Genomic DNA, 18,458 nt, shown 5'->3' with positions numbered 1-18,458 from the left:
GGCCCATAAGGGGGGACTCATTAGTGGAACAGAGTGAATTTTGGTACTCAGAAAGGAAGCATGTTCCTTCCTCAGCAGATAATTGCATGCCTTGCAGGTGTGGAAGTATAGCAAACCTTAAAAAGTTTTGTCACCCTCATGACTTACACTATGCTATGACAATGACATGTCCTGACCTATACGACTTCAGGCAGCTTGAATACTGAAGCAATATCTAATTTTTGGATAATGTATATTTTTTCTGATACTAAGTCCTTTGTACTTAGACCTTGGTTCCCTTCCTTCCCTTTGAAGCTGACAGGCAGTACCAAAAATAATTCTTTTTTTCTGCCCTCACTTCTGGTGAGGTCCTTCAGTCTGTCAGGCCATTCTTTTTCAACAGCACATGTAGGAATCCAAGGTTTATGCTGTTTTTTAAGTTCACTTATAAACCTCAAACAAACCAACCAATGGAAAAAATGTAGTACAATACACTTTTTTTCATAAATTAACCTCTCCACCTGTTTCCCTTATTTTTTCTCCTTGGTGAAAAGTGATTGAATTATTTTTAAAAGAAAAACTTGTCTGTCCAAAACCAGACCACATATTCTCAGCCCAAAACTAAGATGTGTGATTGCCTCTTGGAAATCAAACCAAATACAATCTTTAATGAGCTTTTACAGATCTATTTTTTAGTGCATTCAAATCTTGTAGTGGTTTATAAACATGACCTACTGATGTTGTCAAGAATAGCTTCCAAACATTTTGTCCAATCTTTATTCTTAATAGCTCTTGCATAACCTCCACTACCAGGTGCTTCATAGTTTCTCTAGGTCAGAGCAATTCAGAATTATATCTGACACCCACTTTGCAGTAATTTTACCAGATGTAATGGTTGTGACAAAAAGAATTGTACTGTGAAACTCTGCATAGTGATAGAAGTACCTAACTGCTTCACAGCAGTGTGTTTTGAAATAGGCTGGTTTAGCCAATGCCATAGAAAGAAAGCAAAAAGAGTCCATCTCTCTCTCTCTCTTTTTGTCTCTCTCCCTTTTGCCCTTCTGCCCCAGATATCAGATGTTAAAACTGTTCCAGTCTTTATCTTAAGTAAGTGCCATTCAGTGTTTCCTCAGTGAGCACTGATTGATTTGGATTCATTAGAAGCAACTTCGTGCTGAGGGTTTATGTTATTGTACATGAGAGGAAATAGGTGCAAGTGTGGCAGCAGGAATTCGTACCTGTAGTGCAATGAGGAAAAGAAATCATAATTAAACAGTGAAACAATAATGAGCTTATTTCCCTCAGTGGTGTAATTTTTTGCATATATTCATAGTTCAATCTGTGTGGTTGAAAAGCACTGCTTTGTTGCCCTGGCTGATGAGAAATATGTTGGCTAGTAAGGGATTATTTTGTCTGTCTTGCTACTCCAGTTGAAAACATAACTTCTGTTCCTTTAGGCACTGGGATTTTGCTCTCAGAGGGGTTGGATAATACCAAAGCTCCTGTGTAATCTCAGTAGAAAAGGACTGTATAAAGACAAATTCAACACATCATTGAAACCATCATTGAAAGGCAGCCTGTCTTCTTGTTGAACTGTGGCTCAAATGAAGTGCACATAAGCTGCTCTTGCATGGGAATTTCAGCAACCTGACCTAATGAAAGGTGTCCTGCCCCACAGCAGGGGGAATGGACTAGATGATTTTTGGAGATTCCCTCCAACCCAAACTATTCAACTATGGTTCATGCTTAAATGTTTAGCAGTCATTCTGATCATCAAGTTTCACATCAGTAGCTACTTGGATACTTGACTTGGGCCAGCCTTTGGGAGGGCAATTAGATGGACAGTGTACGAGTTGTATTCTAATCAGTTGTTGCAGCATCAACTGAAAAGTTGTCTAGAGAAACTGGATGTCAATTCTTACTATTGGAAATGGTTTACACTTTTTATGCAAGTCTTTTCTTTGCACTTTTTCTGCATTCTGTGTCATGTGGTCATGTTTGCATAAAAACGAATATGTTGAAATGTCTTGTTACAGAGTATCTCTGATACACAGAGGCAATTTCTGGTGAATAAAATCCTGTCCTGTCAGCCAGTGCCCTGCAGTTGCTCCTTCACATGTGCAATGTTTTCTCAAATTAAGCCAAGAAGATTTCAGTAGCACAAAACCTCCAACACACGTACTTGTCTTATATGTATTCATAAGGGTTGCAGTAGATTTATACACTAACTAGATTTTTTTAAAATGTTTGCTGTGCAGTGCTCATGGTCACAGTGTAGATGAGATATTGTCTGTGTTTCGGCTCTGCATTACACCAAGCTGACCCTTAGTTAATGCTGCAGAATTTCATGTCAGTGGAAATTTCTCTCAGCAGATTAATTGTCCACCCTGCTGGCATACCTTTGCTGGGACTTTTAACTCTTGCATGGTGACTCAGCCTTCAGTAGCAGTGACCGACACCAGCCACCAATGAACCTGCTTTTCCTCCCACTGCAGGAGCTGCTGGAGTTTCCTTTAAAGACTGGTGTTAAAGGAAGGCATCTTTTCAAGACAAGAAACTATTTGAATTTATGGCTACACGTTGGTTAAATAAGCTCATGACTAGGTCCACCTTTCATTTTTCATGTACTCAGAAATCATGAGTTGAAGTCACAAGAGATTACTGAGTCATTTTGTTTCTAAGTGAAAAATGTTTGTATGATCTTTCTTTTTTGACCTACTGAGGTTATTGAATATGTTCTTTGTTGCCTTTCTGCAACTCTGAGGAAGAGAAGCATCTTTTAAATGAAAGATAAAATTCTTAATCTGAAGCTTTGAGAAAAGCAACAAATGCCATTGGACTTGGTGATACCAAAGACTTGTCACAATAGCTGTAGTAGACATAGAAGTGAGCAAAGGCTGGCCCTGCTGGGCAGTGGATCACATCCTTTGGAGGACAGTACACACCTGAAGTTGGGAGGGCTACACTGTGCTATGGATTTAAGCAAATAATTAAAACATTTCTTTTGCTGAGGCTTATTTTTTATTGCAACAGAACTCTGCCTCTTTGCTGGTAGTGTTGGCCTTCCCATTAGAGCCTTGAAATTTATCTAAGGAAGACTTGTGATACATTTTGTGGAGTTGCATAGGTCACATACCTTTTCTCCTTTTTCCCTTCTCCTCTTCCAACTCAGTGCAGAATTCCTGCACATTCAGTTTCTATCCAGTCAGCAGCAACAGCTGCTTTGTGCCCTGCTGACTCTGTATGTCTTGGAGAAGTTCTGCTTCAGGAGTTGTCTCTTCCATTCCCAGGAATGGAAGTGCTTCTGCTGTGGAGCTGGTGTAGTGTACAAGTAATTTTATTTTTATCTTCATTGAAATGCAGCTGGTTCTAGGCATGAATGCACTAAAAGGTCTTGGAAATGGAAACATCTTTCTGTGACTGGTATAATGTGCCTTTCTGGTTGAGAGTTGGAGGCATCCATCTTGCTTTTTAAACATCCCATTCATTATTGCTGCTGCTGTGAATTTCATTTGTACATCTCTTTCAACATATGGACTGATAAACTGCATCCTGCTTAACAATAGGATAGAGACTTAGTTTTTATGTCATCATTGAATGTTATTCAGGAATGATTAACTATTGAACAGCACATGCTGGCCAGACTAGAAAAAGATCTGATTATCTTCTCTAACCATTCAAGGATTGGAGGTAAACTCTGTGTACCAAAAAAACCCAAGCCCCCAAAATCCCAAACATTGCACTTTGTGCTCAGAGTTTCACTCTCAGACATCAGTTTGACAGCAAATGCTGAGCAGTTCTTTATGTCTGAAGACAATTTTACTGAATGAGATAGGCTTAATTTCTAAACTTCATTGAAATGTTAAGATTAGTCCAGAGCTTATGCCCTTTCTGCAACCCAGTAGAATTGTTTTATTGGTCGTACATGGCTGTTAATTTGGGGGAAAGTCTGTTCTACTATGTGACAGATGGATGTGTGTCTCATAGAAGAATGGGCCATTTTGCAATCTACAGACTAGGCTGTTCTGCAATAATGTGGGAATAGTAACCCACAAATATGACTTTATTTGTCTTTTGGTGTATCTTTGATGTAGGAACTTCTGTTTAAAGTCAACCACCATTTTAATTGGATTATACAGAGCTACAATTATAATAGAAAAAGAAAAATAAACACTGTAAAAGAAACAGAGGCAAATTATAAAAGTTCATTGAGCTCTTCTGATCAGGTTGATTAGACCTATTTCATCAGATTATGGTAATTCAAATGCAGTGGCTGTTTAAGATGATATTTGGCATGTGTAGAGCAACTGACACAAGAGGATACTAAACACACAGGCTCTTCATTAACAGATAAAGCTCTCAGACTTTCTGGAGGAAAACATCATGGGAGTGGTCATAAACTCTGATTAACCTTTCTACCAGCAATTAAATTGGTGTATAAATTTACTATGAATTCGTGCAGATCTTTGTGAGCCTTGCTCACTGTGGAGCACTGTTCTTCTGAAGCTATGGGTTTTATTCTTTGTAAACAGGAATTCTCCACTGACTGTAATGTAAATTGCAAGGACATGTTGCATTTTGAAGAACAAGTTATGAAAATATCTGTCAGAAATAATTACAGTTGATCCTGCTGTCAGGCAGGAATATAGATTGGATAATTTACTGGTGTCTTCCTCAACAGTGTTTTGTATAGCTCTGTTATCAGGAATATTAGAATCTAAAATCACTTGTAAGGAGGATAAAAAAAGGAAAGGAAAAGTTGTTGATCTTCTTTTCTACTCTTGACTTTGCCTGGTGGTTTGTGGCACGAGCTTATTCGTGCATGACTGTGTAGAAAGCAGAGTATGATCATTGATACTGTTTTTTTAAGATGCAGAGGCTCTTGATTGTACAAATCCTGGTTTTCACTATCATGTAAGGGTGTCCTAAAGGCCTCAAACAACTGTTTGCTCCTTTTGAAGTTTATATCCTAAATCAGATGTGGCACATAGTACAAGCCTTTGTAGGAACCTAAGGACACCTGGAGGTAAATGTGCCCTGTGATGGTCTGAAGGGTGTATTTTGCCAAGTCGTCCATGCAAGTGACATTTAAGGATCCTGCAGAAAGAGTAAATGGGAGAAGCTGCGAGGCTATTGATTGCCCTTGTCCTCCCACCCCAGCTCTATAGATTATGAGACCTGCTACAGTTGTTCAGGACAGCAAGGCAAAAGAGAAAGATGGAAATGTATAATTGGCAGGTAGGTTGGTAAACAGCTCTTGTAACTTCATGAGTTTGGTAGAAATTGAAGTGTCAGTATTATTCCTAAAGAGTGGACAGAAATACATCTTTCTAATGTACCCCCCCTCACAGATATGCAGCTGATAAGATTTTATTGATTTCCTCCCTAAATTTCTACTCCTGATTACTTCAACACTGATGTTTTGGTGGTTTTAATTTACCTCTCCTCCGAAAGTTTATTTCTCCAGATCAGGACTAGTCCTTTTCACAAAAGCTTTCACATAAGCCTGCAGAAAGAAGATGCAGGATGTAGACTCCTTAAAATTTTCTAATGGCACATTTAAGGAATAATGTATTTCTTGTTTATTTGCCTTTTGAAGAGCTCTCTATACCTAAAGGTCCATAGCAACAGAAATGTTCTCTGCCACTGACAGGTGTCTGCCTATCACAAGGCATCACAGTGATCTCCAGGCTTTTTTAATCCAACAGACTTTGGCAGTGCATGAAAGGACTGACCTTGGAAAAACTGCAGAGAGTTTAAAAAACCCCAGCTACTCTGATGAGAGAAAATGGACTACTTGGTATCTGTGCTGTTTTGACCTGGAGCATGGTAAAATGGAGCAAACAATCCCAAAATGAGCTAACTGACCCAACTGAGACCTGCTGAGGCTTCCCTAACCCTGCCTGTGTTTAACTCCTTTGACAGCTGTCTTCCACTGGGACAGAGGTGGAACTTGGACAGACCGCGTGTGTTGAGCAGTGCTCCCCAGATTTGCAGCTCTCCCCAGGAAGACCTGAGAACAATTGCAAGTGTGTCACCTGGACAAAATGTAAAACTTCGCTGTCAGACTATCCTATCCCTGGTAAGGCATCTAAGGCCACCTGATTACTGATGAAAACAAGCTTAATAAAAAGGAAAATAACCTGTAAAATAAGGAGACTACTAGGACATGTTATGTGTTTGTGAAGTGTTTGCATTAGGCTGTGATGGGCATACTGTAAAAATGGCATGCAAAGTAATAGGAAGAAAACTAGTGCTGGAAAAGAAACACTTTCTAAAGGCGTTCTGATTGTTGGTTTTAGACATTGTTTTTAGTCTGCCTCCTCTGAGGGAGAGCTTGTAGCTGTAGATTCATTTATGAAAAATGCCTGTATGTGTTAGGACAGAGCAGGTTTTGATTTGCCCTGTCAATTAATCCTGGAAAAAATATTGAATGAAAATATGTAGGTATAGATGACAGCTCTAAGCCTGGACAGAATGAGGAGGCAGACCCGATCTATTTAGCTGCATATCTTACAGTGAAGTTTCACCACAAAATCTAATTCTAATTTTATTTCTCTTCTGTAAGAATGACTGTGCATCTGTGGATCCTATGCAAAGCCTTATGCACATATTTACCTCTGTGGTCTAGAGAATATTGCACATGCTCATATTCTCTTTAGGCCTGTATTTTTTTTTTTTTCCAAAATCAAGGTCTCAATACAGTTGTAAAATTCTTTGTGTAGTATGGATGTATAGTACTAAGTAGAACAATAATGTAAACGTTAATATAAAAGATGAGTTAGCAGTACCCAATACAATGTGACTGTTCTTAGGTCATCTTTGAATGCCCATGAATTAATAAAAGATGATTAATTGTTATAATATGCTAAAACACTAAGAAGGACTAAAGATAGTTCTGAATGACATTCTGTGTTAAATTAATTTGCTAAGCAAGGCTGAGAACAGCTGCAGAAAATCACAAAGCATTCTTGTATCTTATGTAGCCTAATTTTTTTTTCTGCCTCAGTGAGTGATTTACTTAAATTTAACTTGTTTGGGGTTTTTTGTGGTTCCTTTTAGTTTGATAAACATAGTCAATTAAATTCATGATAGGATGTGACTGGGTAAACTCAGTTTCCTAGGAACTGATTCTACTGGAGGTACAACTGTTGGCTGCATGTTAAGTGAATGCACAGGAAATTGGAATAAATGAGGATTTTAATGTTTGAACTTAAAGCTCTTTTCCAACCTTTATGATTCTATGACTCTATTTCCATTCCTGGGTCCCCAGTATGTCATGTTAAGATGACCTGCCATTAAACATGCTTGGTTGTTGCTGGAGAGGAGGTGCTGATGCTGTTCCAGCTGTTCTGCCTGGAATCCCTCTCAGGTCAGCTTGGGAACACCAGTGCAGAGCCTGTACCAGGATTAATTTTGATGGGAACAGCATTGTCATGATGATGTTGAGGTCTGTTCATACCTGTCTAGGAGAGGTTAGAGAAGAGACAGAACTGCTCATGAATCTGTGTTGTGGAAGAGCTAATGGCAACTCAAAATGTAAGACAGACCCACGCTGAGCTTATTAAGACTTCCATGTTCTGACTAGATTAGTACAAGAAAGAACCTTTTTTTCCCTTTTGGCTTTGTGTCTAGTGAAGCTTTGCTCAGTACCAGGGTTCTCTAACATTCCCAGCAACAAACCAACAGCAAGAAGTCACTGAAGCGGTGGAGCTGGGAGTCTATGGCTAAAGACAGGAGGATTAAGGCTGAAGCATGCAGGCTCCATGCCTCCCCAGAAGTAATTTCTTGTACATTTTTGTAATTTCTATGTGCTTAATAGAAAAAAAAATGAGACCATAGTCTCTGTTGGCTAGATGTACAGGGCTTACATTTCCAAGGAGGTCAGTATTTACATAGCTTAGATGTGAAAACACTGAAATTCTTACCATACATGGCTCAGAATATCTTAAAGTGTGCAGAAGCTGTGCAAATTCTTTATGTCTTAGAACTGAGGATAAAAAGCACACTTCACCACAGGAACATTTTCAATATCCTGTACTGGATACTGAAATCCTGTCATTCACAAAATCTGTATCTGTTTCACATACCTAGTCTGCCAAACCTGTTCCGTTCAGTTTAGAATTTTTTTTTGTTTCTTGATACACAAATTTACATGGTCAGAGTATAACAATATTCTTGAACCTTCTTTTTTTCAAAGTTAGTATCTTCAGCTGTAAATTTTGAAGGCATGCTACCTGCAGATAAAATGTTGCTGTTAAACAGAGATCCTGAGAGATTGTGAGAGGAAACTGAAATCAAGCTCAGTTTTTGGGTAGGACCAAGGTAGGATCAGTTGCAACTCAGAGTAATCTGCTGAAATTATTCCCTCTTGTTCTTTCATATAATGTGTTTTATTTGAATTACACAGCATGGGGCACTGAGCCCCTGTGTGAGCAAAGTAAAGACAGCTGGCACAAGGGATTAATAGTGATGCTTCTTTATTGCAGAGGTTTGGCCCTGTAATTTAGAGAAATAGGCCAGAGTCATGAGAAGAACAGGGCAGCATTTTCCCTGCTGTTCTGTTGAGGCCAATAAGTGACATATCTGCTGATTGAGTTTCAGTTTTGGAACGTGTTTGAACAGTTTTGGTTTTATTGTGTATAATGCACATACCTATGTGTATTTGTGGAAAATCAATAATAGTATAAAATGCCTGCCTTCAGTTTTCACCCTTTTTGTGTAAATCAGGGATGTAATGTTTTTATAACATTGTGTCTCACCAGATGTTTGCTGCAGTGAATTTGTTGAACTCATTAAATATCATAGAGGACAAGATGCCCATAAATTCACTCACATGAATTAATGAACAGTTAAACTACTAAAACCTGATTTTCTCCATGTTTCTTGCTCCTGATTAATTACACTTCCAAAAGTGATTCAGTGTTGAGGGACGAACAGACAAGCTTTATTCCATTAGGGGAAAAAAAGAAAAATTAAAACTTTCATCCTGCTTAGCAACGTGCGCAGAAATGGCAGAGTTTACCCTGAGGTGCTGCAGGACAGGAGGAGTCTCAGCCTGTCCAGTTTACAGTGCAGTGACAGTCACCCACAGGCACCCTTCACTGGAATTGCACTGGTTCCATGTGGCACTTTTAGGATGTGCTCTGCTGAAAGGCAGGAGGGCTGGAACAACTCACAAAAGGGTTTGTTAGGTTACAAATGGCAGCTGGATATAAAATTGGGAGCAAGAAAATAGCAGTGAATGTTAACCAGATTTCAAGCATCCTATGATGACCAGTCAGGCCAGTTTTTATTTATTGTTGTAAGTATCCTGAAGGGTTACTATATCAAAGATCTTTTCATAATGCAAACAGGCCTAATAAAAGTTTATTTTTTTCTTCAGTGGATGCACTACTGCTATATAAAGGCATGGCATACATTTAGAACTCTAAAGCAGATTTATTCGTGGTGGTCAGCTAAGCCCAAAAAAAAGCCAGAAGACCCCTTTTAGTGTTAGCCACAACTAAAACCTAAACAAAACCTCATACTTCAAACAAAAACCAAAGGAAAGATTTACAAACAAAATATATTGTGAAAGTAGCATCTGCTTTGATAAACAATGCATTTTGCAAGATTGTTATTCAAGCTGATGAGCTATTGAGATAAAAAAATAAAATTAAAAAAATTACAGTATTATAAAACACCTTGTGAGGTCCAAATCTGGTGTAAGATTTTCTCTTTTGTTTGTTTTTAACTCTCCAACTTGTGTATTGCTAGTTGTAGGTACTTAAATTACACAAAATCTCAGCCTTCTTCTTTGCCATGCCCTAAAGAACAGAGTATTGAGGACAAAGAGGATCAGGGGGACACAGAATGATTGATAGAGAATCTTTGTACATGCATGAAGAGAGGTAGGAGTATGGTTACTTTTATAGCCACATTTACAAGGGCTTTAAAAGCTCATCCTGCTTCAGAAATGTCATGTTCCTTTTCCTGTATCCCATCATCATTCACCAATTTCTGCCCAGCCTAAGTTAAAACTCCCTGCCATTCAAAAGAACATGAAATCTGTTGTTATTATTCATGTATCCATTTGATTTCACACCAAGACCCAGAAATGTGCTGTAGGAAAAAAAAATGTTAGGGAGAAAAAGACTATAGAAATACAGGATTTCACAGAGAAATATATCAGTTTATTCAGCTGCTCATTTCTACTCCAATATGTTTGGATTTGAAAAGGAAATGCAAAAAAAGAAAGTACTTGGCTATGCAAGCAAAACTGGATTTTGTTCCTTTGTGTCTTGGAAACAAGAATGGGTTTCTCTTAAGTCTTCCTTGACAGAAACACAGTCTTCCTTAACTTTTGTTTTGTTTAGGAATTTGACCTTTCTTATTTATATTAATTTTCAGTAGGTGGATTAAGGCCAGGCATCCAAGCCACTGTTCCTGACTGAGTGAACATATAATTTATTTTCCAGTGCCTTTGTTTTATTATCTGTCAAAAGTGTGTGGAAGAACTCCTGAGGTCTTTACAAAAGAACCTATTTCTGTAGAACATTTAGATCCTACTTTTGCTTAGTGCACCATACTTGGAGAGGGGAGAGGTCTAAAATGTATGGTTTTATCACCAAGTTTGCAGTCAACAGTCAATTACCTTGGAAATACATTTACTATGCACATTATTGCAAGGGGTTTATGTAGCATAGGGTGTGAAAGCTATCCTGTAGTCTACAGGAGGCTGGAAACCTTGTGAAAATTTTCTTGTCTAAATTCAGCTATTTTTCATGGACAGAGAGTAATTTTTGTTCTGAGCCGCTTTGTGGCATTCATTGCATGTTGCAGTAGCTCACACTACCATTTTGAAATGGAGAAGAGGAATCAATCAGCTGTTTCACAGTGGGATAATGCCTTGCAAGTGATGCCAGGTCAGTTGGATTTAAGTTGATTTATCTCATGTTTAGTGTCTATGGGAGCTGGAAATTATATCGGAAAACACTTAAGCTCAGTCATATCTGATTCTCTGAGCATCTGTTCTTGTTTAGCAGGCAGGCTCAAACTAACTTATGATACAGGGAATTAGTGCCTTTCATTGCAGTGCTTTCAGCTTGGCAATGAAAAGCAGGCAGCAGAGCTGGCTGGTTGTGCTTTCTGGACGTGTGGCCTTTGTGGGGTTCAAGAGAACAGGGAAATGTTTGACTATATTTGTTATATTTATGTATTTTATGTATACATGTTTTTAATAATATTTCATACCTGCTTAGAAGTCTAGAAGATGGCAATAGAGTTAAAGTAAGCAAGGTGCTGTAGCTTCTGCCCAGTTCAGGAGACTTTACATTTGTAGTTGAAGTATAGAAGCAGGAGGAGGTGACTTCAGCTACCCTTACTGGTCTGTCACTCACTCAAACTGCAATTGCCTTCTTGTGGTGCATAATTCCTTGCCCGCTGCAAGAAAAAAGCTCAGTGTAATTGGGATTTTAGTGGCCAACAGATGTTCCAGAGACAGAAAACGATTCCCTGCTGAGCCCTTGATAAAGGCTGCCACCCAAAAAAATCCAAAACCAAAAATGGTAAAGCCCTGAAACCTTAATCCCAAACTCCAGAGCTCTGGCATATGACCGAGTTCTACTTTTCTTCATTCATGTTTACATTTCTAGTTTAGGACAGTGAATGCCAGTGCTCCAGTGGGATTGTGCAGGGGCTGTGTTATGCTTTATGGGCATGGGCCTCCACTGAGACTAATGCAAAGCTGCACTGTCCCCATGGGAGCTCTAGGAAGCATTTATGCCTTGGGCACACACACTAAATGGTTGGGATTTTCCTAGAACAAAAAGGGCATTTGGGTTTATATCTCCCTTAAGAGCTTTCTCTTCTTCAGATGACCATGAGCATTGTGAACACATGTAAGGGGTGTGATTATTATTGCAACTGATCTGATGGCTTGTGTGCATGAAGCTTTGCAGGATGTGCAGTGTTTGTGCACTCTGAGCTTGTAGTCTGACTGAGATGGGTGCCAGGCAGATGGGTTGATGATTTATAGGGAATAAAAGTAATCAGGTGTGAAAGACTGGGCAAAATGAAGGATATTTATCTTGCTATTTTCTTGTGAGCCTCATGAACGCTTGGCACTTTGGACATCAGAAGGTTTCTAGCTGTGGAGGAGCTCTGGCAATTGAGTCACAGCTGAAAAAGAAGCCAAAATCATAGGAGGAGCAAGCTATGGATTGTAGCATTTTAAAAATTACATAAGAAGGTTCTAAAAGGAAGAACCTGAGAATTATTCTTGCACTTACATTTAGGGAATCAAAAGTAGGATTCAGTTGTGTTCTTGTACTTAAATTCTTTAGTATAAGTATTCATGTAAAATATGTGTTTATCCTTTTCATGTCAATGTACTTTGTGATACTTGGGAAGTCCAGTCCAAATTCTTTCAAAGTAATACATAACTTTGTCATTTAAGTTTTCCTTTGGTCTTTCTTCCCCCAGTGCTTCCTTGCATTGCTCACCACAGAGTGCTGGGGGCAAAGACTGTCTCAAGGATGCTCAGCTTATTGTTGCTGTGTCAGCTTATTGTTGCCTCACCTTACTAATGGTAGTGTTTTGTGGGAGAGGAAAGAAGTCCTCAATCTGTCTGGTGTACCCAGGTAAATTAAGCTTGTTCCTTTATTGTCCCTAGCCCCCTTGCCTTACTGGGCCAGACACCCATAGTTGTTGTGTTTGCTCCTTTTACCAGCTCTGAGGGGAGCTGGGATACAAGAAAGAATAGAGTTTTTAATGTCATGTCACATTTGAGTTACATTCAGTACCTGTGAAAATTTTGTTTTCATATGAGGTGTTGGACCTTGTATGTTTGTGCAGGTTTTAAAGCCTTTTATCCTTGTCTCTGAACCTTTGGTCCTCAGCAGAGTCAAATATTTCAGAAAACTTCCCTCAGCAACCCAAGAATAGGAGAGGCAGAGTCACCTGTTGTCTGAAATGTCTGTGCTTCAGTTCTGCTTTAATCAGTTCCAGCATTTCTGTCTAACTCTGAGGGCACCCATGCTTTGAAGTGCTGCTGTGGGCCTCTGCCTGGAAAAATCAATTCCAAATTGTTGTTTACCCATAGCAGGGAGACTTTCCCTGCAGTCAGAAAGATGTATGAGCTCTAGTGTCTCTGTGTCTTAGAGGCAATGAGGAGGGAAGAATTATGGAATAGCCTGGTTTGGGTTCCGCTTTTTCTTTTCCCAAATGATTTGTCTAGAAAATTGCAGACTTTGCCTCTTTGGCTCCTTTTTTCCTTACTGAAGAAATTCCTATCCCCTGACTTTATCAAAGTCACTTTGTTCCAATGCTACAGAACAAAGAGAGCCAAAGAAAAGAAATTACTTTTTTGTGGTGATTACCTTTTGTATTTTAACATGCTTTTCCTTGTTTTACTTTTATATAAGAACCTAAAGGGAACGTGACTTGTTTTTGATCACAACTTACCTGACTAGTCTAAGTTCACGGGACTGTGAATTTTTTCCTAATGTGCTAGTTTGCAGTTATCTGTATAATAGGAAACTAACAATAGCCTTCATGATTCTGTATTTATCCATTAATCACCTACTGTATTTCTGATTTTGCATATGGAAAAGCAAATGGCACTTGCAGCAGCAGATATGCTTTCTTTAAATAACTCATCTCCCATTGTTTTGTGATAATCTGGAAATTTAACCTTATTCAGTGCCTAAATAATTATCATTATTATCCCTTATGCTTTGAAAAACCTTCCCCCAGCATCATCTATAGACTGGAGCAAGGAAACACCCGCTTTTGCTGGGTTTATATCTGCCTGAATCAAAGGGGTGTTTCTTTCTTGAGCCATTCTACATTAGTATGACACATTCTAAATAACAGCAGCATAGGTGAATGGCTACAGTCCAGCAGTAGACAAGCTGTTCTTTCCTGTCAGTTATTGATCATCAGAAACATAGGGTATTTTCTTACTCCATTAAGAATTTTTTTTTTCCTCATAAATTTAGGGTTTTAATCAAAAGCAGCCAGAAAGTATCAAAATATTTTCTGTGTTTTGTAAAAAAGTTACATATGTAACTGCCATTTGATATTAACAGCTTGCAGAGATTTTGCTATAAATCCTGCTTGCATCCTGGAGATGACTTGTTCTAGTAGTGTTTTGTTATGGGAGTAATTAAAATTTGCAAATATTGAAGCTTAGAAGGGGGAAAAGCTTTTCAGAAGCAAATGAATGTGTATTTTAGTTGTTTGAGAAATAAGCTGTTTTGTAGCTGCAGAATTTACAGTGTAATCTGCTCATGGCTGCAGCCTTGCACTCCATACCTAAGCTTCTTACATTTTGTTAGTGTTTTTAGTTGTGTGGCTACTGGATGCACACAACTATATGTAAATACAATATGTATTTACAAATATGTAAATACAAACGAAGGCAGGGATTGAGCACCCTAACTTTGCAAATAAATGAAGCAACTGCCCTTGTTTTGATTAGAAAGTTTGGATTATAGCTGTCCTAAGGTCCCTTCCAAGGTGAGTGATTTTTTGGCTCTGTTGCTGAATAATCTTGAGGTGTGAATTAGCTGGCTCAGTTCAATGACCAATTACACAGCCCTTTTAAAGTTGCGATGATAAATACAGATGTTGCAGCTGAGCAAGTTATTCCACAGTCCTGAACTGTTTCATATCTCCATCATGCATACTTTGATACAGGAAAGATGGACATTGGTGGAATGTAATAAAATTTTTATCAAATAAGTAAAAGCATGGCTAAATATTATTTTGGTTGCATTTTTTTTCCTCTCAAGTGACCAAACCTGTCAATTTTTCCCCTAAATTGAATGAAACTGACAGAAATTGCTGTTTACCACAGTGCCACATAATTAAGGTACCCTGAAACAGGATCTGTAACAGTATCTAAGTTCCCTGGCCTTTCATACATTTGTCCCAAAGTTAGAATTTTGCTTTTGGCTGGGATATTAATTCTTTTTACAAGCACCCTTCATTCATGGGGTGGTTAACATGTGTAACAGAGCAGCTTGTAAGAATGAGATCCAATGCCAAACAGTTTAACTAATAAGAAATTAACTCCAGACTATTCAAATTTAAAATATATGTTCTATTAAAATCTAATAATTTTCTTGATGCTGCTTGATACAGACAGTAATCAAGTATTTTTCTCTATGTAGTCCATAAAATATAGGTCATTTTCACCCATCATAAAGTGCCAGGGACATCTGTGTTGAAGGCAAATGTAACTGAATTTGAATTAGGTTTGGAGGTTGACTTGGGAGTTTATTAAAAATAGTTTTGATTTGATTCAGTACATACCTTCAGGCAGCTTTGCCACTGACATTTATCAAGGAACAGCTTTATATTGATTTTGTTTTTTAATACAGAGAAACAAAGTTCTGAGAGAGCAGAATTTTTTATTCAGCTGTGCTGAGACAGTTACCTCATTTTTTTATCTTTTTCCTTTTTCCTCAGAAAGAGAAATCAGATTAAAATCAAGTACCAAAACAGGAAAAATGCATAAAAATAAAAAAAAATATTACTTTCACTATTGTGATAAAGGTTATCTTATGTGAGGCAGGCAGTTTAACTGTTCTCATCTCTTTCCAAATATCTTTTCTTCTTTTTTTTTTTGTTAACAGTGGTAGCCACAGTCTCACATTCTTGCCACTCCAGGCTCATCCTATGCAAATTCAGAGCTGTTTCTAACATCAAAGTTTAATTTTATGACTCTAGGAAGTGGCTAGGATTTATTCAGGAAGTGAAGATATCCAGCTGCAAATGAAAAGATGGTATGAGAGATTATGACAAGATCATCATAAACTTTGACTAATTAATCTGCTGCAGCATCTTGCAGGAGTACGCTCTTTTCCTCATAATACCTGTTCATAACAGTATTTCCTCTGGATGTGGTAACTTGGGCATTTAGACCAAATATAGTCAGGTGAGGAATTCTCTCTCATAATAACTGTCTGGAGAAAAAAACAAGAAGCTGGTAGCAAGACCAGATTTAGAGCTCATTTGTTCCTGTCTTCTGCATGTGAGCTGTGCTCATTAGGAATATCTGCTTATCAGTCCCTGGTCATTTTGGTTTGGTTTTTTTTTTTTTTTTTGTTTCATATATATTTCCTTTTCAGTGCTATTCCAAAATTGTTTCTTTCCTTTTCACTCTCTTTTCCAGCAGCTGCTTTAGAGCTACTTGCATGATTCTTGTGAATTTTAACATGCCATCACTTCTCTTCCCAGTGGAAGATGATCTGTTTCTGCTGGGATATAACCTTAATAATTACATTATTCACACCACTGCTTTCCCTGGTTATTCCAAGAATAATTAAAATGGGAGAGTAGACACAACAGAAAGGCACTCTTTTGCAGTAGCAACACTCTCCTTGACTATTATTAATCCACTTGCAATTGTTAGTTCATATTTATCCTCTGAGGTGTCTTTAAGATTCTTGTTAAGCAGTGGGTCTCCTGTTGCAGTGTTGTACATTAGATCTGGAAGAAAAAAGTTATATAAAAAAAGCAGATAAGCCTAAAGATTTGGTCTCTGAAGTGAAGACCAATTTGATAGGATATTTGAACATGCAGATCCCTATTACAACTGACAGCAATTATATGAAAAATGTGGGTGAATTGCAGAACTTCCTCCTCGACCCAGCATGTTAAAGATGTCAGAGCCCATGTCTGAAACTCTGTAGGAGTTTGGGGATCAGACACTGCTATTCTCTGCTGGCTCACTTTGTCATGCTGGGTGAATTTGTTCAGGTCTTCATTATTTCCTACACTCTTGTTTACACAGAGCACAATAGCCAAGTTTCAGTAAAGGAAAAATATAGTTACAGGAGTTAGAACATTACTGAAAGCTTCAGAGAACTTATACTGTGGTGAGAGTATCTATTTTCAGATGAAGGAGAGAGGAATTCTAATACTGGAAATGCATGAAATTGTTCAAGCACATTTTCAAAACAGGAAGCATTAATAATTCATGGAAGTTAATCTTTGAACATTAGTGTTTTTAAAGAAGGTTTTTAAGTGACAACTGAATTGATCAATTGCCCCCTCTCATTGAATTAGGACAGGATGGGCTTTTAAATTAACTTTAAGTGATGGTGCTATTTCCTTAATTTTTTTTCATGCCCTGAATCTTCATGAATGAAACTAAATGAGGTAGTAATAAATACTTTAATTCTCCTTTTGTAGAACAAGTAGAGAACTGCACATTGGTGAAGATAGGGAGCACATTCACTGTGCCCATGTGCACATGCCATGTATTTGGGTGGTAATATCATATAAACAGAATAGCAAATAAACAGAAATGCTGGATTTGATTACTTGATATGAATATATATTGCTTCCCCATATTACTGAGATTATCACAATTGATGGGACTTGGCCTAGATATTGGTGGATGTCCTGTGATTCTTTTACAACCTTCCAGTTTGCAGCCACAATATGCCAGGTTTAAATCTTGTGAAGTTTTACATACAAATAGTTCTTTCTACTTTATCTCCAGCTGCCATTTGATTCCTGTTTAAACTGGGACTTGCATTTCTAATATTTTTTTAATTCCATTTGGGTCTACTTTTTAAATTAGGAATTTAAGCATTTGTTTCCATTTTGTTTTATTGTAGGCATGTGAATACCTCTTAAAGTATAGGAGCAGGTGGGAGGTGGTGAGAACAGCAGCAGGGCTAGTTTGGGATATTCATTTCAAGCACATTTAAACACTGATTTAAATGCAGGTCAAAGAGCTGCTGCAGTTTTTCCTCATGGAGAGCCTTGTTTGAGCCCTGGATCAGTGCATTTGACACAGGTGGTTGTGCTGTGGGGTGAGAGGAGTGGCCCTGCCTGCTTGAGCTGGGATGAAGGAAGCAGTATTGCAGCAGGGCAGCTGGCTCCTTTATCTCTCTGAATAAAAAGTTACATGGGACTTTACTGAGGCCTAACATTGGCCTCCTGAACTTTCACAAAAGGCTTTATATATACTGTGTCAGGCTGAGGCACTGTCCATTGGGTGTGAGGGACTTACCTGTTGATTAGGGGATGCAGGGATAGTAAACCATCATGAAGGTATTTTCTCAAAAGAAAGTGACTGTGATGCCTTTTCCAGATAAAGGAGCTCAACAGGGTGGGTGCAAGTGCGTAGGCTCTTCTTGGGCCAGCAGAGCAATAGCCCAGACCCCTCAGACTGGAGGTTTGCATCTCTTAGGCTTGAGGCAAACACAGTCTCCCATGATCCAGGAGCCACTTATGTGAAGGATAAGGCAGCTTGGGTAGAAAACAACACTCCTAGGCCAAAATATTTAATCTGACTGGGCCAAATTGCCCAGACATTCCCTGGGTACCAATATCATACAGCACTAAGGGTGAGGAAAGAATTCAAAGATGAGCAGACAGGTTTACTGTGGGAGGCTCTATTTGAGAACTGCAGCTGCTGTTGGTTTTCTGGTCTGTTTTAACTGCTCTCATGGTTTTTTCTCTGTTCTCAGTAATTA

The 18,458-nt window shown here is 38.4% G+C and overlaps 1 protein-coding gene across 5 annotated transcripts in view; it reads left to right on the top strand.

The window, feature by feature from the left end:
• MAPK10 (mitogen-activated protein kinase 10) overlaps positions 1 to 18,458 on the top strand; it is a 147,178-nt gene that overhangs the window by 45,062 nt on the left and 83,658 nt on the right. For all 5 annotated transcript variants that reach the window (XM_071431538.1, XM_071431534.1, XM_071431537.1 and 2 more), the window contains one exon: positions 5,905 to 6,061. Coding sequence is in view for 4 of the 5 variants with exons in the window: in XM_071431534.1 (XP_071287635.1) it covers positions 5,905 to 6,061 (157 nt within the window). In the remaining variant the exon portion in view is untranslated. The remainder of the gene's footprint in view (positions 1 to 5,904; positions 6,062 to 18,458) is intronic.

The sequence above is a fragment of the Agelaius tricolor genome, unplaced genomic scaffold (assembly GCF_023055355.1).
Source record: "Agelaius tricolor isolate 1412-34295 unplaced genomic scaffold, bAgeTri1.0.p SCAF_8, whole genome shotgun sequence".
NCBI lineage: Eukaryota > Metazoa > Chordata > Aves > Passeriformes > Icteridae > Agelaius > Agelaius tricolor.
Note: the sequence above shows the minus strand (reverse complement) of the source record. Positions and strands in the feature narration are given on the sequence as shown.